The sequence below is a fragment of the Mirounga angustirostris genome, unplaced genomic scaffold, assembly GCF_029215605.1.
Source record: "Mirounga angustirostris isolate CCGP_5_RB_7025 unplaced genomic scaffold, mMirAng1.0.hap1 SCAF_1, whole genome shotgun sequence".
Lineage (NCBI taxonomy): Eukaryota > Metazoa > Chordata > Mammalia > Carnivora > Phocidae > Mirounga > Mirounga angustirostris.
In genome coordinates, this window is record NW_026991709.1 from 208270113 (window position 1) to 208294703 (window position 24591).

The following is a 24591-nucleotide window of genomic DNA, read 5'->3' on the forward strand; positions in this document are numbered from 1 at the left end:
GCGCTCCCGGGAATCTGCTTTTTAAACAAGCACCATTACTGTTGTCTCACCTACCACCGCACCCCACCCTCCTGACGGAGTCTATTGTCTTGGGTTCTAGAATCTTTTTCCATGATCATGCCAAGGGTGGACGGGAAGGATGGCAGTACACATTGCTGTCATCCAACAGGGCCAGGAGCCATTTCTCTGGTCTGCTCCATGCTGCTGCCTCCTCTTGATGTGGTGTCTGCTGAGGAGGGAGCTTCCTGCCCTGCCCAGGCCAGCCAAGTCTATGCCTTGACAGAGGGCTGCTTTTCCATCAGCTCACGGAAAATCCATGTCCCTAGGATTAGGGGCCCCAGAGGCCTCTTGAGCAGGTACAGCCTACCAGCCACTGTGCAAAAGGCTGCCCCCCAGTGAGCATGGTCTGCCCAGCCCTGCAGACAAGGATCCAGAGTCTAAGAGATGTCACCAATTCTCCCTTGGCTACATAACTCCTAAGTGTCAGAACCAGGATTTGAACCTGGGTCTGTCTGCCGTCACCCCTCCCCCCAAATTCATGGTAACTGATGGATGGGAAGGCATTGGGATACAAGGGATATGTGAGCAACTCTGGAAACACCATTCCCAAAGGAAAGCTCCTCATTATCTGGCAGGGACTTCGTGTGGCAGCCTGAGGGCCCAAGGTTTTTGGTTCTGATAAGAATGGACTATTTACAAACTAAGTGAGATCTGCCCCCCCCCCCCCCCTTCAAGGAGTCAAGCCAGGTGGCCCCTCTAGAGGAGCTGATGATGGCCTGGATATAAGACCTAGCTGAAGTCTCTACCTCAGGCTTCCTTGTGCCTTAGAGAAAAATAATTAAGTAGCTGTATGGTTTGTTTGCTGTTCCTTCTGCCTAGAACACACTTCTCCCAAATCTTCCAGCAGCCACTGGCTCCAACTCCAGCCCTTGGTCACCTAAAATAATCCCAGATGATCCTCCCACACACATGCTGTCCTGTTTAATGCTCCACAACACTTGTAACAACCTAAAATCATATATTTATTCAAAGATTTTTCTGCTTTGTTCCCTGCTGTGTTCTCAGTGTCTAGACCCTGCCTGTAAGCAGCTCAATAAATACTTTTTGATGGAATGGGCTTCTGGCACCCAGCACAGCCTCTGTTGGGCACAGAGGTCCCCTGTCTAGAGTGTGGGTCTGGCAGGGCCTGAGAGGGTTTGCTTGGGCCCATCCAGGGCTGGCTCCCTTTGGCCAAATTCAAGGCTTGGTGAATCACATCACTGTCCTCTCTGCCATCCCCCGCCCCCAGCCCTGCCTTACAGAGACCCAAGATTCCTCAGGTGCTTCCCACAGGACGGCAGGGCCTGGCCAGGACTCCAGGTTGAGATTCCCAGATCAGAGACAGCCAGCCACACCCAAGGGATGCACAGCACCCACAGACTCAGGGTCTGAGGCTTGAACCCAGAACCAAAAGCAAGGAGGCCCCTGGAGGTTGTGCCAGCAGCTTCAAGCAAGGAGGGGAGTGGCTGGGCAGTGGCCAGGTTCCTGTGTTTCCCTCTAGGCTGGGCTGGGCAGGGAGGGTCCCAGCCTCCCCCATCTATGTGTCTCTGCAACCTGCTGAGGCCACAGTCCCTGGTGGCGGCAGCCAGGAGGGAGGCACATCTCTTGTCAGCTTGTTTTTGTTGATTATTTTTGAGCGGTTTCCTGCCCCCTCCCCAAAGCTTTCTGTCTCATAGTTTCCAGGAAGTTCCTGTCGCACGAGGAGGGGCAGCGGCGCCCCTTCGCCCCAGGGGAGTGCTACGTGGGCCATGTGCCCGGCTCAGCCCTGGGACCCAAAATGGAGAAGAGAAAAGAGAAACTGAGGATGGCACTCCCCTCCGTGGGAACCCAGGGGAGGGAGGCACTGCAGGGCGTGGGTAGGGAGGAGCCTCATCTTGGCCCCAACCCCTGGGCACGCAGGCGAAGGCTACCCGCAGAGGTTCACGGAAGGGGGGTCCGCGTCACAGGGACCTCGCGAAACGGTAGCGGGCACCCCCAGTCCCTTGCACACGGCCAGGAAAGTTTCTCAATGGTTTCCTGCTTCTTTCCTGCCACCTCAGCGAGGGCGCCCTTCTTTCCGTCCTTCCAGGCCGCTGGCAAGAACTGATGGGCTTCCACCCCCACCCCCACCCCCAGCAATCGGTCTGTCCAGGCTTGCCTCAGTTTCCCCATCTCGCCAGAAGCCCGGGACGGCTACTTCTCGGGGGATGCAGGCAGGAGAAAGAAGTGGACTAAGGCAACCAGAAGAGGAGGGGGGTTGGGGAAAGTCGGGGCCCTATCCCTTTTCCCGAGCCCCGGTTGCCAAGCCTCCCCTCCCCCGCCTGGCATCTGAGCCGCCCAGATAACCGGACCTCCCCGGGCGGAGCATGCGCCGTGCGTCCCGGGCCATCAGCCGGAGGGGGTGCGGGGGCTCCCGGGAGAGGGGACGCGGGGCGACCCGGCGGGAGCAGGGGGGCGTGGGCTCCGCGCCGAGCGGAATGCGGGGCCGGGAAGCAGGAGAGGGCCCCCAGCTGCAGCGCGGGTGTTTATGATCTCGGAGGTACCCCTCCCCCAAGGCCCCCCAACTCAGCCGAGGCGACCACGGGCCCGAGGCGGCTCCTACCGTAGGCTCCGTCCTTGCGCTCGTCCTCCATGGCCGCGTCGGGCGGGGAGGGGAGTCCGAGCCGGAGCGACCCCAGCCCGCGCGGGCGGGAGGCTCCGCGGGCTGCAGCGCCCCGCCCCGGGCCCGGCCCCGCCCCGCCCGCCGGGCCAGCCCCGCCCGCCGCCGCCAATGGGAGCCCGGAGCAGGCCGGGGCGGGACGTGCGGCGGGGCCGGGCTCGGGAGAGGGTGGGGCCCCAACCTTTGTTTCCCATCTGCGCTCAAGGGAGACTCTCTCCTCGGTGTGTTCGGTGCGCTAGGAGCAGTTGTCACCCGTTCATTCATCCACCTATTCCCTCATCAGATAGATACTGAGCGCTGACCGTGTGCCAGTGAACAGACCAAAAAATGCCATGTTTTCATTCATCAGATTGGCAAGAATTTGAGCGTCCTAGGTAACAACCACCGGGCTGAGCACATGCTGTGGGTCAAAACGTTATCTGGCAGAAACGATTAAATCCGGGGCACCTGGGTGGCTCAGTCGGTTAAGCGGCTGCCTTGGGCTCAGGACATGGTCCCAGGGTCCTGGGGTCCAGCCCCACATCGGGGCTCCCTGCTCAGGGGGGAGTCAGCTCCTCCCTCTCCCTCTCTTCTGTGCGCATTCTCGCTCTCTCTCAAATAAATAAATAAAATATTTAAACAAAACAAACACTTTATCACAGCTTTAGCCATAAGGACCAAAAATTGGAAGCTACCGAAATGTCCATAAACGGGTGACTGGCTCAGCACACCGTGGTCCATCCGTACCATAAAATAGTCCTCAGCAATAAAAAGGCATCAACTACTGATAAGTACAATAGCACCGATGAGTCTCAAAAAAGAGGATGGTGCTGAGTGACAGAGGCCAGGGACTTCTGAATGAAGTTCAAGGACAGGCGTAGCTAATCAACCCAGGGGAACTGGTAACTGAAAGTGGATTAGTGGTTGCTTTTATGGGTGGTAGGGCCTCTGGGGCAGCTTCCGGGGGGAGGGGGGTGGACAGGAAGCAAGACTGTGGTTACACAGGTGGGTTCAGTTTGTGGCAATCGCTTGACTTCTGCACTTTTTTTTTTTAAGATTTTATTTATTTGCGACAGAGAGAATGAGAGACAGAGAGCATGAGAGGGAGGAGGGTCAGAGGGAGAAGCAGACTCCCTGCCGAGCAGGGAGCCCGATGCGGGACTCGATCCTGGGACTCCAGGATCATGACCTGAGCCGAAGGCAGTCGCTTAACCAACTGAGCCACCCAGGCGCCCCGACTTCTGCACTTTCTTAACATGTTTCATTTTATTTTATTTTTTTTATTCTTATGTTAATCTCCATACATCATTAGTTTTAGATGAAGTGTTCCATGATTCATTGTCTGTGCATAACACCCAGTGCTCCATGCAGAATGTGCCCTCCTCAATACCCACCACCAGGCTAACCCATCCTCCCACCCCCCTCCCCTAACATGTTTCATTTTAAAATGGAAAAATTGTAAATAGGAAAGAAGGAGGTGGCCCTGCAGGTTGTAACAAGAGTGAATGTTTATAGGGAGCTTACTCAGCTTCAGAAGAGGGATTACGTACTTTGTATTTGATCTTTATAATCATTTTCCAGTTGGGGAAAGTGACACAAAGAGGTTAAGCCATTTCTTAAGTGCTTCGTATTAAATCCTCGCAACCCTTTTCCAGTTGGAGAAGATGACACAGAGAGGTTAAGTAATTTCCCCACAGTCACCCACGTAGTGAGTGTGGGGCTATACACGGATTTGAACTCATGGAGCCTGACTTCACAACCCACAGGCACTCCGTAACCCTGCCAGAGTAGCCTGGCTAGATTTCCAGGTCCCAGTGGTTAGTAAAAATAGCAAGTTGAAAAATAGCAAGTTGTATTTAGTTGGTTAGTTGTGAACGGTATGGGGAAAAGAGAGAAACGACATTACACACACACACACACACACACATATATCTGCATGTAACTTAATAGAAAAAGATCTGAACATACCAGCCAGTTGTTGTCAGAAAGACCAGGATGGAGGGAGTGGGGACAAAAGGGACTGTTTCCCGATCTACAATGTTCTCTCTTTCCTTCTCTCTCTCTTTTTAATATTTTATTTTATTTTTATTTTATTTTATATATATATATATTTAAGATTATATTTATTTATTTGAGAGAGAGAGTGAGAGAGAGAAAGAGCACAAGAGGGGGGAGCGGGAGAGGGAGAAGCAGACTCCCCGCTGAGCAGGTAGCCCGATGCGGGACTCGATCCCAGGACTCCAGGATCACCTCAGCCGAAGGCAGTCGCTCAACCAACTGAGCCACCCAGGCGCCCCTATTTTATATATTTTTTAAAGATTTTATTTATTTGACAGAGGGAGACACAGCGAGAGAGGGAACACAAGCACGGGGAGTGGGAGAGGGAGAAGCAGGCTTCCTGCCGAGCAGAGAGCCCCATGCAGGGTTCCATCCCAGGACCCTGGGATCGTGACTTGAGCCAAAGGCAAATGCTTAATGACTGAGCCATCCAGGCATCTCTCTCTCTCTTTAATAGGAGAAAATATTCATGTGGGTAATTAAAACTCTATTGAAAAAAAAATAGATTTAGGGGCTCCTGGCCCAGAATTGAGCCCCATGTCGGGCTCCTTGCTCGGGGGGGGCCTGCTTCTCCCTCTCCCTCTGCCTGCCGCTCCCCCTGCTTGTGCTCTCTCTTTGTCAAATAAATAAATAAAAATCTTCAAAAAAGAAAAGAAATAGATTTAACGTGGAGGAAAAGGAACCCTTGTGCGCTGTTGGTGGGAAAGCAAATTGGTGCAGCCCTACAGAAAACCGTACAGAGGTTCTTCAAAAAATTAAAAATAGAAATACCATATGAGCCAGGAATTCCACTGCTGGGTATTTACCCCAAGACGACAAAAACACTAAGTATAAAAGATATACGCATCCCTATATTCACTGAAGCATTCTTTACAGCAGCCGAGATATGGAAGCAAACTTTGTGCCCATTGATGGATGGCTGGATGAAGATTCAGTGTATACATATGATGGAATATTATTGAGCCGTAAAAAGAATAAAATCTTGCCATTCTTGACACCGTGCATGGACCCAGAGGGTATTATGCTAAGGGAAATCAGTCCGAGAAAGGCAAATACCATATGATTTCATTTCCATGTGGCATCTAAACAAAGGGACAAACACACAAACAAAACGAAACAGAATGATAAATACAGAGAATGGGTGGTGGCCAGAGAGGGAGGAGTGGGTGCACATAGGTGAAGGGAATTAAGAGGTACAAACCTCCAGTTATAAAATGCCTATGTCACGGGGATTAGAGAGTACAGCCCAGGGGATACAGTCAGTAAGATCATAATGACATTGGATGGTGACAGATGGCATATCCACACTTACTGCTTAAGATACAGAATTGTCAGTTTGCTGTGTTGAGTGCGCCCGAAGGCAATAGAACATTGTCAACGATATTTCAATTAAAAAAAAAATCATAAAATTAAAATATATTTTAAAAATCGGTTTAATCAGGCTGGTCACAAAAGGATAAATGCTGTCTGATTCCACTCATATGAACTCCCTAGAGGAGTCAAATTCATGGAGACAGAAAGTAGATGGTGGAGGGCACCTGGGTGGCTCAGTCGTTAAGTGTCTGCCTTCAGCTCAGGTCATGATCCCAGGGTCCTGGGATCAACCCCACATCGGGCTCCCTGCTCTGCGGGAAGCCTGCTTCTCCCTCTCCGGGTCCCCCTGCTTGTGTTCCTGCTCTCGCTATCTCTCTCTGTCAAATAAATAAATAAAATCTTAAAAAAAAAAAAAGTAGATGGTGGGCGCCAGGGGCTGGGGAGGGGGAGGGGAAGGGGGAGTTTGGGTTTAATGGCCCAGAGTTTCAGTTTTGAGAGATGAAAGGAGTTCTGGAGAAGGATAGTGGTGACGGCTGCACAATGCTTGTGAATGTGCTTCATACCCCCGGATTGTACACTTGAAATGGATAAAATGGTAAAGTTTATGTTAGATAGATAGTTTTTTTAAAATAGATTTTTAAAAACAGGGTGCAACACAGCTATGACAGGGGAGCGTGGGACAGTCGAGAGAGCCCAGAGCAGGGATGTGACCTAGACATGGATTGAGAGATCAGAGAAGGCTTCCTGAAGAGGAGACCTTATCGCTGCTGGAGGCTAGGAAAGCAAAAATGAGTAGGCATTGTGCGTTATTGTGCACTGTGCGGTTAGGTGCTGGATGAAAGAGAGAGAGAGGAACCGAAATTAAGGAAGTCAGTGCGTCTGGGGCAGTAGGTTCAAGCTCAAGCGGTGGTGGCTAGTGAGAGAGTTCAGCTGGGGTTGTTTCTCACTGTATTGGCCCCGCAGGCAGCTCCAGGGCAATGGGAGCCACTGGGGATATGAGAGTGAGGGAGTGTCAGTTTCAGACCACTCCCTTGAGTAGTGTGGAGAAGGAACAGAAGGGGGTGCCTAGAGGCAGAGTCCCAGAGGGGAGGCTGGGGTGGACTCTAGGCATCCAAGAGGAACTGGGGCAAGGCCACAGCCCCTGGGAACAGTGGACATTGCAGCTGAGGGGGAGCCATTGGGCACACAGAGCTGCTCTGTTCTCTGACCCCACTGAAGCTTTTGGGTTCATGCATTTTTCAGCGAAACAGACCTTGAGTTTCAGATTCCAGGGCTCTGGGCCCCGGCTTTTGGATTCTATTTACTGCCTGAAAAACATCTCAGGGACCCAGGAGAAGGGCCCTTCAGAGGGTCGGTGATGATGGGCTGGGGCAAGGGCCTGGCAGCGTCCGCAATCCCCCTGGGTCACCTTCTGAGCATGGAGCAGATGGGATGGAGAGTGGCAGCAATGCCCCTCTTTTGAGCAAAGACAGAATAAAACCTTGGGCTTTGCAGGGCTGGATTCCAGCCCCACCACTGCTGACAGCATAACTTTGTCCAAGTCAGTCCATTTTCTCCTCCCCTGGGCAATGCTATCTGTCAAACAGAGATAATAGGCCTCCCTCCCTCAAGGCTTTGTTTCTAGAAGAATTCCCACAGGGGAGACACTTAGGGCATGGCCTGGGTAAGCTGAGTGCCCCACCGGCTGAGCTGTTGTTAGGAATAGGAATACTTGTATCTGGCAATGCAGCAGAGCAGTTGGGAGTGGGTGGGGATTGAGTTCTTGATCTCCAAGAATCAAATTCAATTTCTGGCCCAATTGCCTCACAGCTGTGTAGCCCTTGGGCAAGTGCCTTGACCCCTCTGGGTCTCTGCTTCTTCCAATGTAAGAAGACAGGAATGGTCTTCCCCTTGGGTCCTGAATTATCAGGAAAAGCAAAGATGGGAAGACCAGAGTCAACCAGAAAAAAAAAAACAGACTTGGAAAAAAAATCGATGAAGACAGAAAGAAGTATCGGGAGAGACGTGCTCGGCGAGTGTGCACTTCGGCTGGGCTGCCCTTGCCATGATATTATCCACGTTAGAGGCTCGCCAGGAGAGTGGGTAGTTCTAATAGCAACAGCTGCAGTCTTTGCTTCCCTCCCTCAAGTCCCCGGTGGGGACACCCACCCCACCCTCAGAGGCTGATAAAGGTGTGGGGCTGGGTTTGTAGAAGGAAGGAAAGATGATGCCTGGGTGAGCTAGGTGTCCAGCCCCCCACCCTCTGGCCCTTTGGGACCCTCCCTCTATTGAGCAGGATCAGTTCCAGCCAGGCTGGAAGTGAGTTTCCCTTTCCTTCTCCTGCTCATCCCGCTAGGAGGGCAGACAGTTGCGGGGTCTGTAATAGCTGATGTGCAGGGAGCTTCGGTGCTGTGCCAGGCAGTGAGCAAAGCCTGAAGAGATGGCACCAAGACTCTCATGCCCGTTTAACAGAAGGGGAGACTGAGGCACAAGAGGTGCAATCACTAGCCGAATGCCTCAGAGCCAATTGTGGAGTCAGGATTCAAAGTGGCCACCTGTGTCCTTTTTTAAAAAAATTTTTTTACTTATTTTATTTATTTATTTTATTTATTTTTAAGATTTTATTTATTTATTTCACAGAGACATAGAGAGAGAACACAGATAGGCAGAGCGGCAGGCAGAGGGAAAGGGAGAAGCAGGCTCCCCACTGAACAAGGAGCCCGACGCGGGGCTCGATCCCAGGACTCTGGTATCATGACCGAGCCGAAGGCAGACACTTAACCGAAAGAGCCACACAGGCGTCCCGCTGCCACCTGTGTTCTTAACTGCTTCACGGTAAATAATAATAGCAATGATAGCAAATAATAATAATAACATTATAGAGTGTTGGCTACATCCCAGGTCTGTTCTAAGAGTCATCCTGGGGGTAATAACCCAGGCATCTGCGTGATAACCTAAGGAGGAAAGAGCAGTTACCTCTATTTCTCAGATGTGCAGACAGGAATCCAGGCAGGGGAGGGCAGGTGCCCAAGGCCACCCAGTTGGCTGGTGGCAGAGCCAGGACTTGAGGTCCAAGCAGCTGGCTCCTGAGGCCTCGTAGAAACAACATAGAAACAACAACAACAAAAACAATATTAGTACTCCCTTTATGCAGGCTCTGCATGAGGACTCTTTCTGCTGTCTTCTCCCTGCTCGTAAAGTCATGGTGGGAAATTTCCAAATGTCAGCCTCTTCTCTGATTTCCCTGTCTCACAGTGCCCCCCCAAAACCTGCCACCTGCTCAGTTGCCTTCTTCTTTATTTTTTTTTTTAAGATTATTTATTTATTTATTTGACAGAGAGAGAGAGCACAAGTAGGCAGAGCAGCAGGGAGAAGGAGAGGGAGAAGCAGACTCCCTGCTGAGCAGAGAGCCTGATGTGGGGCTTGATCCCAGGACCCTGGGCTCATGACCTGAGCCAAAGGCAGACACTTAACCACTGAGCCACCCAGGCGCCCTTCACTTGCCTTCTTGATCAGAGATGATCAGGATCAAGATGATTAAGACGATCTCCCGTCATGATCAGAGATGATCTTGTTTTTTGGTTTTTATGTTGTGCGCCTCTCACCCTCCGTTGGAGAGCAGTGGAGTGGCTTGGTCTATTTGCCATCCATAGCGGTACAGGGGGTACTCGATAAATATTCATTCACTGCATGAATCAGCCTCAGCAGCAGCATTACCGTAATGAAAGCAGCCTCCATATGTTCGGTCCAGCGCCCAGGAGGTACTCAATGTTTGGTGAGAATATAGTCACAATAATAATGACCATTGATCTTTTCACCATTCTATCAACATCTTAGTGTCTTATAACAGGAGCTTGTAAATACTTTTGGAACGAATAAGAGTAACATTAGGAATAATAATAAAAGTAGTTACATTTGTTCTGCTCCAAGTTCTACCCACAGTTCCTCAGTGAAAGAATTTACTAGTCAGTAAATATATGAATGAAAGAATAAATTAATTAGTAAATCGTTATTGTATGAATGAATGAATGAATGAATGATTTGCACAAATATATTTTTTCCTCCCCTCCCCACGGACCTGGACAGCTATTATTTGAGTACCCAGTGTGGGGCACTGGGGACACAGACATAAACAGGACAAAATTTCTGCTCTACTGGGGCTGGTGTGCATGTGGGAGAGACAGAAGAGAAACAAGATGAATGGTTAAATGGGTAGATGGATGGAGATGGATGGATGGGTGGGTGTATGAATGGGTGGGGGGGTGAGTGAGTGGCTGGCTGGCTGGGTGGACGAATGGATGGGTGGGTGGATGGACGGGTGGGTGGACGAAGGGACGGTTGGTTGGTCTGGAGATTCCTCCCATCAGCCCTCCTGGGTGCAAAGGGAAAGGGAGGCGGGGCAGCTGTCCCCTTCGAAGCCCCGCCCTGCAGCAGCCTTCGCGTCGGCCAACAGTGCCGCTCACCTGGAGGCCTCCCCTTTAAGACGCTCTCACCTGGGCACTCACCTGCGCGCGGCCGCTTCCGCAGGAAGAAGGAAGCGGCGCCGCGGTCGCTTCCCGGCGCTCCCTCCCCGCCTCCCGGGTCCGCCAGCCGCCACCATGTCCGCCTCGGCTGTCTTCATCCTCGACGTCAAGGGCAAGGTGGGCCGGGCGCGGGGGGTGCGGGTGGGGGGGAAGAACAGGTGAGGCTGCGCTCCCCTGGACCCAGGGGCGGCTCCTCCTCGCGGGCGGGGAGGCTCCAGAAAGCTCCGGGAGCGTGGGAACACCCCTTCCCCAATCCCTGGAAGTCCCGGGTCGAATCCCACCTCCACTGTTTACCAACCGCGCGCCGCGGGGCCGGGGACTTTGCCTTTCTGAGCCTCAGTCTCCCTGCCCGTAAAAATGGGAATAACAGAGGTCCCCACCCAAAAAGAATGTATGCCACTGGGTGGTGTAAACTACTTATCACAAGAACCCTGCTGCAAACATGAGGAGTTCAGTCCACTGAAATTATTTCTATCACCATCTATTCCATCATCCACACGATTCATATTTGGGGAAGACAGCAGGGGCAGGAGACCCTCTTTCCCATTTGGGGCTGCCTTGTCCCTTTCTGAAGCCCCCTCTCATTCGCCTTTTCATTTCAAATCAATCAAAACGGTGGTGGTGAAAAGCTAAGGTGTTTGAGGACCAGCTCTGTGCCGTCATGGTTCTCATCCCTGGTCTAGACCAGCTCAGGAAGTAGGTACTGTTAATATCGAGTGCTTACTGCCTGCCAGACAGCAGCTATGTGGGTATCATCTCTCCCTCTCTTTCTTTCTAGAATCTTTCTTTTTTCTTGGCTTCCTTCCTTCCTCCCCACCCTTCCCTTCCCTTCCATGGGCCCCACCTCACCAGTTGGGTGCCTGTGAAGCCCTGGGCAGGAGTAGGAATTCCGGACCCAGGTGTCTTGGTTCAATTCCTGGTTTCCCCACCTGTTAGAGACATGGTTCACACCTCGGTGTCCCCATCCTTCACATGAAGACACATGAAGATGAAGCTGCTGCCTACCCGACAGGCTGTAGTGAGATCCAAATCAGTTAGCAAACATCCCGTCTTTAGTAGGACACGGCTGGTCCTCACTGAGGACTCTGGGACGTTTGCTGTTGTTATCATGTACCCATTTTACAGAGGAGGAAACCGAGGCATAGAGCAGCAGAGTCTCTTGCCCCTGCCCGGCACCCAGGAAGTAGAGTCAGAACCAGGCACTCTGATGCCCCCGGATGAAGGGGCCCAGACCCCAGCGATGACCAGGCCTTCTCTGCTCACCCTTAGCCCCTGATCAGTCGCAACTACAAGGGCGATATCGCCATGAGTGAGATCGAGCACTTCATGCCTCTGCTCTTGCAGCGCGAGGAGGAGGGCGCCCTTGCCCCACTGCTGAGCCATGGCCGGGTCCACTTCCTGTGGATCAAACATAGCAACCTCTACTGTATCCAGCCCCTAGCCGGGTTCCTGGAGGCCTGGGGTGGTGGCAGCTCAGGCCCGGAGACGGTGGGACCGAGGACAGAAGTTGCACAGCACATCAGCGGCTCGGGTTGGGGGTGGTGGACAGGGTGAGGTTTTAGGATCTGTGCCCCACTTGAGACCTCCAAAATGGCACCTTTTCCTTAACTTTGCTGCCCATAGTGGTGGCCACCACACTGAAGAACGCCAACGCCTCCCTCGTGTACTCCTTCCTCTACAAGACTGTTGAGGTAAGTTCTGGCTTCCCATTGGCTGGCTGGTCTGTCTGTCCAGCCGATTTGCCCTCCTCTTTCAGGATCCATCTCTCCTAGGAAACTTGCCCCGACCTCCATCGAAGCGCATCTCTCTGTTCTCATTAGCTGCTAGGAGATCATCTCTCCCTGTAGGGCAAGGACCAAGGAGGTTTCCAAGACGGTGACTGCTCAAATCTGAGCCAGAGAAAACTGGGTTCCAATCCCAGCACCGCCCCCGCCCCCAGCCGTGTGACCTTGAGCAAGTCACTTCTCCCCGTTTCTCTAAACTGGGAGTTAAACCAAGTCCTGCTTCGGGGTTGTTGTACAAATTAGTCAAATTCATATTTATGAGTGCTTAAAACAGTGCTTTGTATACAGTAAGTGCTCAATAATGGTTTGGTATTATTGTTAGCATTAGTACTATTTTTAGAATCATATAATAATTTGAATGCTTGCTAGATGTCATTCTTGACTGAGAAGGTGCTCAGTAAATCCTTTTCAACTATGGTGAGCGCTGTGAATTGTGTAAGGCTGATGAATCAGACCTGTAGCCCTGAAACAAATAATACATTATATGTTAATTAAAAAATTAAAAAAAAATACTTTTCAACAAATAGGGAATGTGTACTGATCTGTCCCCTGCCAAGCAAAGAGGGGACACAGCTGTGCACAAGACAGGCGCAGTCCCTGCCTGTCCTGAGGAGTCCAGGGCCCCAAAGGAAATGCAACAGGACATTATGAGACCCAGTGAGTGGGGTGCTAGCCTCACCTTGACACTCAAGGGGGAGGAGGGGTGGTAGTGGCTTCACTGAGGAGGTGACATTTGAGCTGAGGCCTGAATGATAAGAAGGCCACTGTGAGAAGAATGTCCCAGGCAGAGGGGACAGCATATGCAAAGACTCTGAGGTGAGAACAGAGAGAAGGCCAGTGGGGCTGGAGCAGAATGAGGGATGGAGGGCTTTTCAAATGTCAGATGACTGGTAAGTTCTCTGCTGTGGTTATGCCTACACCTTCCCAGAGGCCCTGAATTTGGGGTCCCAAACCCCTAAAGCTCGTGGACTCCCTGAATTCTTAATGTCCCAGCACTGGTATACAGTAGGCACTCAATAAGTGCCTGTTGGGTTGCTGGCTGGATGAGTGAGGCCCCAGCCACACCTCTGCTGGTGTCTGTTTCCCCGCACCCCCAGGTATTCTCTGAGTACTTCAAGGAGCTGGAGGAGGAGAGCATCCGAGACAACTTTGTCATCGTCTATGAGCTGCTGGATGAGCTCATGGACTTTGGCTTCCCGCAGACCACGGACAGCAAGATCCTGCAGGAGTGAGTGGGCCACGGGGGCAGCCACAGGGGGAGCCGCTCATGGGAGGCAGTCAGGGAGGGTCCGGGAAGCGTCTCTGGGTCCAGCTGCTCATCGCCCCTGCCCTCCCGACAGGTACATCACGCAGCAGGGCAACAAGCTGGAGACTGGCAAATCACGGGTGCCACCCACTGTCACCAACGCTGTGTCCTGGCGCTCTGAGGGCATCAAGTACAAGAAGAATGAGGTCTTCATCGATGTCATAGAGTCTGTCAACCTGCTGGTGAGCCCCCCCCCCCACTCCTTCCATGGCCTGGGGGCAGCAGAGGAGGCCCTATGCTTGTTGACCCCTGTATGTGCATCCTCAGGTCAATGCCAACGGCAGCGTCCTGCTGAGCGAGATCGTGGGCACCATCAAGCTCAAGGTGTTTCTGTCGGGAATGCCAGAGCTGCGGCTTGGCCTCAACGACCGGGTGCTCTTTGAGCTCACTGGCCGTAAGCATTTGGGGGGGCAGGGGCGCTGGGGCGCGGGAGGGAGCCGACCCTACCCCATCCTGGGACCCAGAGAATTGCAGCCCGTTCTGAACTAAGCACTCGAGTGCCCTCTGCTGGTCACGGCCAGTGCAGTGGCTGCTGGCTCGTTGGCGCAAACAGTGCTTCGTTATTGGGTGCCTGGCACAAGTACAAGGGTAAAAAAGACAAATCACTGTCCTCGTGGAGCTGACATTCAAGTGGGAGTAGGAGGACGGAATCGCATCCTATTTAAAAACCTGACAACGAGAGCCAGATTCCCTGGATTCAGAGCCTAGCTCTGCCCCCCTGGCCGGCTGGGTTGACCCCGGGCAAGTTACTCATCCTCTCTGGGCCTCAATTTCCTTACCTGCAAAATGGCAGGTAATGGCAAGTGGTAGGCGGTGAAGGCAGGGCTAGCGACCTGGGATAGGGTCTCTAGCCCAGGCCTCCAGGGTCACCCGCTGGCCCGCTCGGCTCTGAGTTTCAGGGAGCAAGAACAAGTCCGTGGAGCTGGAGGATGTGAAATTCCACCAGTGCGTGCGGCTCTCTCGCTTTGACAATGATCGCACCATCTCCTTCATCCCACCCGATGGCGACTTCGAGCTCATGTCCTACCGCCTCAGCACCCAGGTGAAGCAGGGTGAAGCAGGGTAAAGCCTCACTGCAGAGGGTGAAAGATGACCCCAGAACCTCCAAGAACTTCCTCTTCTGCTGTCTGCAGGTCAAGCCATTGATCTGGATTGAGTCCGTCATTGAGAAGTTCTCCCACAGTCGCGTGGAGATCATGGTTAAGGTAGGCCCAGGGGAACAGTTGAATCCAGTGCTTGATCTGCCCCTCCCCGCCATCACCCACCTAACCCCATCTCCCCCATCCTCCCTGGCTCCTTATTCCCCTCCAGCCTCACTGGTCTCCTGGCTGGATCTCAAACATGTCAGGCACGGTTCCCTGTAGGGGCTTTGCATTGGCTGTTCCTTCTACCTGGGCTGCTGTTCCAGCAGCCATGCCCACAGCTTTGGCTCCCACCCTCTCCCACCCCCTTTGATTTCTGCTCTGCGGGCCATCACATCTACTTCTCCCCTGCGTGATTTCTTTTCCCCAGTGTCAGGCACTTAGTAGGTTCTCAATAATGTCTAAATGATGGACAAAGTATTAGTTATTATACTATGATTTTAATGGAGCTTCTACTTTGTAAGGGAACTCTAAGGGACAAGAAGGAAGAAATAAAAGATATGCTGTCCTCAAGGAGCTTGCAGGCCAGCTGGAGAGACAGACAAACCATCAGCAAATCCTGGGCAAAATAGATCCCTAATCTGCCCACTTCACCCTTCCTCCACTGCATCTGCCCTGGTCTCCCAGCTCCTGCCCTCGCCCCCCACCATCTGTTCCCTTAGAGGGCACCTGTGAGCACTTCATTCTGGCTGTGTCTCTCTTCTGCCTACAACCTTCCATGGCTCCCACTTCACTGAGAGTAAAAGCCAAAGTCCTGGCAGCCCACAAGACCCTGCGACAGTCTGCCCTGTCACCTCCCTATCTTTACCTCCCTCCACTGTCTCCCTCCCTTGCTCCATTCCAGCTATATTGGCTTCCTCTTTATTCACACCAAGCAAGGTGATACCTCAGGGCCTTTGCACTGGCTGTTCCCTTTGGATCATACTCCCTCCCTGCCCAGATATCCACATGGCTCCTTCCCTCATCTCCTTCAGTTTTTTGCTAAATGTCACCTCCTCAGAGGCCTTTCCTAACTGCCCTATTTAAAATTGCAACCCCCCCCCCCCCATGGGGCACCTGGGTGGCTCAGTTGGTTAAACATCTGCCTTCAGGTCAGGTCATGATCCCAGGGTCTTGGGATCGAGCCCCGCATCAGACTCCCTGCTCAGTGGGGAGTCTGCTTCTCCCTCTCCCTCTACCCCTCCCCCCCAGCTCGTGCTCTCTCTCATTCATTCTCTGTCAAATAAATAAATAAAATCTTTTTTTTTTAAAGATTTTATTTATTTATTTGACAGAGAGAGACACACAGAGAGAGGGAACACAAGCAGGGGAAGTGGGAGAGGGAGAAGCAGGCTTCCCACGGAGCAGGGAGCCCGATGCGGGGCTTGATCCCAGAACCCTGGGATCATGACCTGAGCCGAAGGCAGATGCTTAACGACTGAGCCACCCAGGCGCCCCAATAAATAAAATCTTTAAAAAATACAAAATAAAATTGCAACCCTCTATCATTCCCTACCTCCCTCCTTGCTCTATTTTTCTCCTACGACTTAATACCAACTGACATGTTTTATTTACTTGCATATCAAATATACATATATACATGTAATATTTACGTGGTTTAAAGAAAGTACTCAGCATATTCACTTTATAATTTTGCCACCCACATTTTTTTAAAGATTTTTAACATTTTTTAAAAGATTTATTTATTTGACAGAGAGAGAGACAGCGAGAGAGGGAACACAAGCAGGGGGAATGGGAGAGGGAGAAGCAGGCTCTCCACTGAGCAGGGAGCCAGATGCGGGGCTTGATCCCAGGACCCTGGGATCATGATCAAGGCAGACGCTTAACGACTGAGCCACCCAGGCGCCCCTTAAGACTGATTTTTAAGTAGTCTCCACACCCATCCTGTGGCTCAAACTCACAATCCCAAGATCAGGAGTTGCACACTCCACCAACTTGAGCCAGCCAGGTGCCCTGCTGCCCACATTTTTAACCATAATACTTTGTTCTGCTGGTTTCTGATTCTATCAGTGGACTGACTTGCTTTGGTTGTGTAAGATTGATTTGAACGTGAGTCCCAGGAGCTTTAGCTTAGTGTATCCCTTTCTGTAGTTGTAGAATATTCCACCATGGGGATCTTTTCTGTTCCTTCTCTTGCATGGATTGTTCCAGTTCTTGGCTACTCTAGTTCTCATTGCCATGAACAGCTCTGTGCATGTCTCCCAGCATCCCAAACAAGAGCTTCTGCACAGCTTAGAGTGAGCCCTCTTTTACAGATGGGGAAGCTGAGGTTCAGAGGGATGCAGATGTCCCCCATCTAGGAAGGGAGGGGACCTACTTTGAACTTGGGTCTGCCTGGCTCGAGAGTCTGTGTTTTTAGATTTGACCTTGTTCCCTAGTCTCGGGGTGTCAGGGAAGCTGGATTGCAAGATGAATGAACAGTCACCAGGGAGGGTCTTGACGCCCCTCAATATCCCCATCCCTGCAGGCAGGGAAGGGGAAGGGGCCATTAATGCTGGTGCTTCCCGGAAAGAATATCCTCTCTGGTTTACTTGGAGGTCCTCTGCCCCTGATTCTACCTCTCAAACATCCCTCCCCAAATTCATCATTAGTGGTAGTTACCATAATGCTAGCTACTGTACACAGAACACTTAAAATCCTTGTGTTCAAAGTTTGTCCCATGTCACGTGCTAATACAGATGATGTAACTTATTCATTTATCTGTAAGGAAGGCATGCGATGGTTGACAACACACGCTCAGTTCAAGTCCCTGCTGTGCTAGGTACCAGCTAATTGACTTGGACAAAGTGCCTCATTCTCCTCATCTGTAAAATGGACCTTAGGGATGGATCCTACTTTAGGGAATTAGTGAGAGGACCAAGTGGTTGGCTCGGGGCCTAGCACATGCTAGGGGCTCATTAAATGCCAGCTCTCAGATGAAAACTCCTCTGTGAGGGCACCATTAGCATTTTGGACCAGGCAAAGGTGTAGGACACTTTGCAAAAGGAAGGCACCCACAGCCTCTGGAGTCTCCTGTGGGTGTGACCCCCAGCTCTGCCATGTGTTGGCCGTGTGTCTCCAAGCAAATGCCTTAGCTTCCCTTCGTCTCCATCTTCTCATCTGTAAAATGGGCAGGCCGATCGTCCCCACTTCGGGATTGCAGAGGCTCTCCCCGAGGTTGTGCGGGGGATAGGGCTTGCTGAATATTTGCAGAATGCAGGAGGGAATTCTTCACGCCCCACACCCTCTCCCCTGACAGGCCAAGGGGCAGTTTAAGAAGCAGTCGGTGGCCAACGGCGTGGAGATATCTGTGCCCGTGCCCAGTGATGCCGACTCCCCAAAGTTCAAGACCAGCGTAGGCAGTGCCAAGTACATGCCAGAAAAGAATGTCGTTATCTGGAGTATTAAGTCTTTCCCGGTGAGTACTGGGGTGGGTGTGGGATCTGACGGACCTGCCCTTGTGGCTCGCGAGCAAGGCAGAGAACAAATCAGAGACCCGTGTGTGTTTGCATATGGTTATCCTTTAGGGGTAATAAAGCTGGAAACCAGGTCAGCAGGGTGGTTAAGCTCCCCGCCTCCCAGGGCTTGAGGAAACCAGCCCTTGCCTCTCGCAGCTAGACAGCCTTAGGAAACCCACTTCCCTTCATGGAGCCTCTGTTTGCCCACCTGTGAAATAGACAGGATCACGTTACCCTCACCCTTGGGCTGCTGGAGGATTTGGTCAGTGCCTGCGAACGGCGTGGTGTGCGGGGTCCATCAGGGCCTGGGAAATGGGGAGATGGTCATTGACGCCTTCTGACCAGGCTTTTTAGTTCGAAGCTTCAGCTGTATCTTGGCCAGGAAGCTTCACTTTCGGGTCTGAAATGGACAAAGAACAGAGCCTGCTCTGGGGGCTGCCCTGAGGATGGTCTGGGGCAGAGAGAGGCCTCTTGGTGTGTCTGATGCCCCCATGTGCCCTCAGGGGGGCAAGGAGTACCTGATGCGTGCCCACTTTGGCCTCCCCAGCGTGGAGAAGGAGGAGGTAGAGGGCCGGCCCCCCATTGGGGTCAAATTTGAGATCCCCTATTTCACCGTCTCCGGGATCCAGGTGAGTGTAGTGAGCCCATGTCTTCTCTCCTTGGCCTCAGTGGGTTCCCCGTTTTCCTATACCTTGGCTCAGGTCACATCTGTTCCCTGGCCTGTGACACCTCGTCCCCCCCCCAAACCACCCCGTATCTATTCCCTTACACTGTGCCATCTCTTTCCCAGGGTCCTGGACTGCCTCCCTGCTCTCCTCCTCCCACTGCCCGTGCCACACCTTTTCCCCCACACGTGTCACCTCACCACTCCCAGACCGTGTCACCACATTCCCCCTGAGTTCCCTCACCACAGCCAGCCTCTCTGCCCAACCCGGGCCACCTCATTTCATCCCCTTTCAGGTCCGATACATGAAGATCATTGAGAAAAGCGGTTACCAGGCCCTGCCATGGGTTCGCTACATCACCCAAAGTGGTGGTAAGGCAGCCCGCTCCCTGGGACTCTGGGGTCACGGAGATCCAAAAGATGGTCTCTGGGCTTTGATGACACTCTGGCTCAGAGGGCACCAAAATCCAACAGGCCTGGCTTCAGTTTGCCCATCTTTAAAGTGGGGGCAAGTGCCAGCTCTAGGGTACTGATAGGGTTTGGACAAGGGACTGAACACAGCACCCCCATCTGTATCTGGAGACAAGCTTGTTGCTATGGTTACCTTCCCTGTGTTGAACCCCATTCTTAGCCTTGTTACATCCCCATGGAGTTGATCATGAGCTCTGGGGGGGGAGATAAGTGCGGGAGGGGTCTTTCCCTCTGTTCCCTTTCCCCAGTTCTGAGATGGTCTCTGCTCATTGTTTCCCTGCAGATTATCAACTTCGTACCAGCTAGGAGAGAGAAGAGGTGGGGACTTGGACATGGGGCCTTCCCTCTTCCCAGGCTGGGACTGTAGACTTGGGAGGGAGGAAGATGGGGGATGTGTGTGAGGGAAGGCCCCTGACGTAGCAGTTTCTTGTTCCCAGCACCCAGCACCTGGCTTCCTCCCTGCCTTTCCCTCCACCCATAGGCTGGGGAGGAAGAGTTTCCCTACCTCCTGCCTCTGGGCTCCTCCCTCCTCCCAATTGTATATGAAGAAATAGAGGAGGGTCCTGAAGCCCCCTCATGAGTGCCTTCTTGCAGTGACCTGCCTTAGGGGTGTTGGGGCCCCTCCTTCACAGCTGCTGAGCCCAGAGGCCATGCTGGCCCACCCTGAGTTTTAGGATGGTATTAAAAAGAATGAATCTAGCTGCTGTGTGTATTCTTGGCCAGGGACTGGGGATGCCGGGAACACCCGTGAAGTGCTGGGATGGGAGCGGGCAACGCAGATCCGTTTCTCAGGCCTGGGCATGGCACATCTAGGGCCGTGCAGTTTCCCCCCTCGCTCCTTGGGCTCCCTGTTTGACGATCTTCAGTTTCCCTTGTAGCAGCCAGAGGGCGCCTCTTAACTTCTAAGTCCCGTCCTGGCTCTCAGCACCCTCCCACGGTTCCCTTGTGAAAAGTAAAAAGTGCCCACTGCAGTCCACAAGCCCGATCTGCGATACCTCTCCCTCCACTTAACCTGTCCTCACCTCCTCCCACTCTCCCCCTCTAGTCCGCATGCTTCCTGTGCACAACAGGTGCTCCCACCTCGGCCATTGCATCTGTAATGCCTGTCACCTGGCATGCTTTCCCCCAGATATTCACCTGGCTTCTTCCCTCACCGTCAGGTCACAAACGTCACCTCCTCCGGGAGGCCCTCCCCGACCTATTTCTTTTCTTTTTTTTTTTAAAGGTTTCTTTTTTTTTAAGATTTTATTTATTTATTTGACAGAGACAGAGACAGCAAGAGCAGGAACACAAGCAGGGGGAGTGGGAGAGGGAGAAGCAGGCTTCCTGCTGAGCAGGGAGCCTGATGTGGGACTCGATCCCAGGACTCTGGGATCATGACCTGAGCCGAAGGCAGCCGCTTAACGACTGAGCCACCCAGGCACCCTCCCCGACCTATTTCAACGGCCTTCCTTTCCCAAGAGACCATCACTTACCAGTTTTATCACCTCCATAGCGTTTACCCCTCTGAAAAGATTTATTTTTTTTTTAAAGATTTTATTTGGGCGCCTGGGTGGCTCGGTTGGTTGGGCGACTGCCTTCGGCTCGAATCATGAATCCTGGAGTCCCTGGATCGAGTCCCGCATCGGGCTCCCTGCTCGGCGGGGAGTCTGCTTCTCCCTCTGACCCTCCCCCCTCTCATGTGCTCTCTCTCATTCTCTCTCTCTCAGATAGATAAAATCTTTTTAAAAATTTATTTATTTGACAGAGAAAGACAGCGAGAGAGGGGACACAAGCAGAGGGAGAACCGGACTCCCTGCTGAGCAAGGAGCCCAATGTGGGACTCCATCCCAGGACTCTGGGATCATGACCTGAGCCAAAGGCAGACCCTTAACGACTGAGCGACCCAGGCGCCCGTGAAAAGATTTAATTACTGTCTTCTCCCGACCTCAATGGTGGGGGTCCTGCAGCGGGAACCACCTGGCTGGCTCGCTCTCCAGTTGCGCGCCTAGTACACAGAGGGTGCTCAGTAAATGTTCGAAGACAGGCATCTGTAAGTGCCTCCTCCGACCTCGACTCTCGCCTCCCAGGCTCGATCACGTGGCGGCTGCAGCTCGCAGCGTGTTTTGTCCTCGCCGTGGCATTTGCTGTGCCAGGTTTGGTTCAGTCTGAGCCAGAACGTGATTCCCTCTCACCCACCCCATTTCCCCGTTTGTTTTCTTGACGGTGCTTAACGCTATCTAAAATTATGTAGATGCCTGAATGCGCGCTCCCCAGCGCCGGGACAGGTTCCAGCACACAGCGGGCGAGTGAATGAAACAAAGCGCTCTGCACATACTAAGAGCTAATAAATGCTGATCGCGTGACTGAATGGTGAAACTCCGGCCTGGACTGCCCCAGCCCTGCCTCCCTTCCTCCCCGAGGTGCCGACCGCCCGGGGCATACCGCGCTACCCTGCCCCTGACCTTTCTCCCGCGGGTCAGTTAAACCGGCTCCCTTTCCCGCCCGCCCGGCGAGTTTGAAAACCGAAAACCCCGCCATTGCCGGCGGTCCACCGGTCGCCGCGGCTCGGCCAATCAGGAGCGGCACCGCCCATGCCGGAGCGTAAAACTCCCCCGGCGACGCGTGGTCATTGGCTGCGCTGGCCGCGTGGGCGGGGCGCCGCCGGGTCGCGCGCCGGGCAATGCGGCTGGGCGACAGTGTAGCGAGTTCATAAGAAAACAAATCCGCAGCGTTCGGGGCGGGGCCTCAAGCGCGCTGGCACCGCCCCCTGACGGCCAGCTTGGCAGCGGCGGCGACGCCGCCTCAGACCAGACGTCGAGGAGGAGGGAGGGTGAGTTGGGGGGAGACCCGGCCCCCAAGGGGCGGGCGCCGGGCCGGGCCGTGCGGGCGGCGGAGGGTTGGGCCGGGCTGCCAGCCCCTGGCGACCCGCTGGCCGACAGGGGGAGGAGCCCGCCGGGAGGGCCGGGGTCGCGCCCGAGAGCCGACTGGTGAGCCGCGCTGGGAGCCTCGCCCGGGCCAGGTGCGCCTCGGAGGGGATCTGCGGGCCGGCTTCGGTGGCTTTCCCCGCACTGACGGCGCCGGGGTGGGGCGGGGGGCTTTGCAGGCTGCCGGTGTCGACATGCTGCTGGAGGAGGTCCGCGCCGGCGACCGGCTAAGCGGGGCCGCGGCCCGAGGCGACGTGCAGGAGGTGCGCCGCCTTCTGCACCACGAGCTGGTGCACCCCGACGCCCTGAACCGCTTCGGCAAGACGGCGCTGCAGGTGAGGGCCCGCGGGCGCGGAGCGAGGGCGGGGCTAGGACCCCAGACCCTTTCCCTTACGTTTCCTGGGTCGCGATGGGGTGGCTGACTGGGGGTCCCGTCCTTTTTCCCTGGGCCGATGTTGCTCCCTGATGTCCCTTTTCGTGGGTGGGTGGTGGATGGGGTTAGGTTGGGGGAGGGGAGGACTTTCCATCTTTTCTGGAGGATTTCTTATTCTCTGGGTGCGGAGGATTCAGTTTCCCTGCGGAGGTTCTTATTCCGTGGTGTGAGTTCAGCTTTTTTGGATACTGGTTTCATAGGGATGGCTCTTGTTTCTTGGAGCTTCTGTGGGGGGGGGGGATCCAATCACTGGAAGGAAGGATTCAGGTTTCCAGGGGGTCCCCATTTTCTGGAGGGTTCTCTGAGAGGTACCCAGTTACTTGGGGGAGATCTCCATTCCTGGATTTGTTTGTTCCCCCAGATGCCTGGTATATTAAGGGAAGTCCTAATGGGGGCACAGTTACACATTGCACGGGTCTCCTTATTCCCGGGGGGGGGCATTTTACAAGGGAACCCCATTTCTTAAGGGGGTCAGGTACACTGGGGATCATCCCCACTATATGGGAGGAGTTATTAATTGGAGAAGGGATTTCAAATTCCCTGGGCATCTCCTTTCCCTTCAGTCGGCTGTCAGGTTCTTTGGGGGCATTTTTCATTCTATGAGGCCTATTTCCTGGGGGGTTCCATATTTCCTAATGATTTCCCCTATGGGATGGGGTGTGTCTTTGCTTCCTTGGGGAGGGTCTTAGGTTCCTTGAAAGTTTCCGTGGAGGCTATTCTCTAGACGATTGTCTTATCCTTAGGGGGTGACCAGCTTTTTGGGGGTCCCTCTTCCTAGGAGATGTCTTTCTCTGGGGTATCCAACAGCTGTCTGAGAGCTTGTGTTCCCTGGGTTGTCCCCATTCTTTAGAAGACCTCTAGTGTTCCCTGTTCTTGAATGGCCCCTCTCTCCAGTGACTCCCTTTTCCTGGAACCTCTCCCTTGAGGACCTCTTACCCTCTGCCCCCACACAGGTCATGATGTTCGGCAGCCCCACCATTGCGTTGGAGCTCCTCAAGCAAGGTGCCAGTCCCAATGTCCAGGACACCACCGGCACTACTCCAGCCCACGATGCAGCACGCACTGGATTCCTGGACACCCTGAAGGTTTTGGTAGAGCATGGTGCTGATGTCAACGCGCCTGATGGCACTGGGGCGCTCCCCATCCATCTGGCAGTGCGAGAGGGCCACACGGCTGTGGTCAGCTTCCTGGCTACAGAGTCTGATCTCCATCACAGGGATGCCAGGGGGCTCACACCCCTGGAGCTGGCTCAGGGGATAGGGGCTCAGGATCTCATGGACATACTGCAGAGGCACACGGTAGTACTGCTGTGACCTGGGGCCACCCACTCCAGCAACCGGACCCAGCAGGGTTCTGTGTCAAAAGAGGAGGGAAGAAACACTTTCTCCGCTCACTTCTGCCCACTGTCGAAAGGGGAGGGGCACCAGTTTGTGGCTTGTTGGTGTTGATTTGCGGGGGGGGTGTGTTTGAGGGACATTTCTCATTTGTTTTTCTCACCCCTTTTGATGTGTTGGGCGGAGAAGGGCTCCTGCAGGCAACAGCCATCTAAACGGTTCAGTTTTCTCTGCGCCTCGGATTGCTGGGGCTGCAGACGCCCAAGGGCAGAGCGTTTAAAGCCCCAGCCCCAGAGTGAGGTCATCACTTCCAGGGCTCCTGGAACCTGGCGACCTTGGCTGGCTGTACCCAGAGAGAGACCTCAAGTGTGCACACTGCTTTCAGGCATGGGGGAGGGGGGAGAGTTTCAAATCAATAAAAGGATAGTATGAGTTCATTCATATTTTGTTGGAAGCTTGTTTTCCAGTCTCTTGTACAGCGTTAAAAAAAAGAGATTCTATTTATTAAGCTTTGTGGAAAAAAATTGTTGTGTGATAACTTAATGTTTTTACCCATTAAATTAAGACTTGTGCATGATCACAGA

At 53.4% G+C, this 24591-nt stretch overlaps 3 protein-coding genes across 5 annotated transcripts in view; 2 read left to right on the forward strand and 1 right to left on the reverse strand.

The window, feature by feature from the left end:
- SLC44A2 (solute carrier family 44 member 2 (CTL2 blood group)) overlaps positions 1-2773 on the reverse strand; it is a 29904-nt gene extending 27131 nt beyond the window's left edge. The window contains exon 1 of the mRNA XM_045863013.2: positions 2621-2773. Within this exon, the coding sequence (XP_045718969.1) occupies positions 2621-2651 (31 nt within the window). The 5' untranslated portion in view covers positions 2652-2773. The remainder of the gene's footprint in view (positions 1-2620) is intronic.
- The window catches only part of AP1M2 (adaptor related protein complex 1 subunit mu 2), a 57343-nt gene extending 37101 nt beyond the window's left edge, over positions 1-20242 (forward strand). The window contains exons 1-12 of one of the 2 annotated variants that reach the window (XM_064571142.1): positions 10397-10647; positions 11800-11956; positions 12154-12221; positions 13412-13542; positions 13655-13838; positions 13888-14014; positions 14520-14662; positions 14754-14825; positions 18001-18159; positions 18703-18828; positions 19160-19235; positions 19618-20242. In XM_064571142.1, coding sequence (XP_064427212.1) covers positions 10606-10647; positions 11800-11956; positions 12154-12221; positions 13412-13542; positions 13655-13838; positions 13888-14014; positions 14520-14662; positions 14754-14825; positions 18001-18159; positions 18703-18828; positions 19160-19235; positions 19618-19640 — 1308 coding nt within the window. In that variant the 5' untranslated portion in view covers positions 10397-10605 and the 3' untranslated portion in view covers positions 19641-20242. Of the gene's footprint in view, positions 10648-11799; positions 11957-12153; positions 12222-13411; positions 13543-13654; positions 13839-13887; positions 14015-14519; positions 14663-14753; positions 14826-18000; positions 18160-18702; positions 18829-19159; positions 19236-19617 lie in introns of those variants that run through there. The other variant, XM_045863885.2, reaches the window with a different exon arrangement.
- Positions 20243-22008: 1766 nt separating this feature from the next.
- Positions 22009-24589, forward strand: CDKN2D (cyclin dependent kinase inhibitor 2D). Of its 2 annotated transcripts, none has more exons than XM_045863886.3 (3): positions 22009-22146; positions 22420-22575; positions 23627-24589. In XM_045863886.3, exons 2-3 carry the CDS (start codon positions 22435-22437, stop codon positions 23984-23986), a joined length of 501 nt encoding a protein of 166 aa, XP_045719842.1. In that variant the 5' UTR covers positions 22009-22146; positions 22420-22434; the 3' UTR covers positions 23987-24589. The 2 variants fall into 2 exon arrangements, with proteins under 2 accessions (XP_045719842.1, XP_045719843.1); XM_045863887.3 differs by lacking the exon at positions 22009-22146 and adding an exon at positions 22201-22303.
- Positions 24590-24591: the final 2 nt, after the last annotated feature.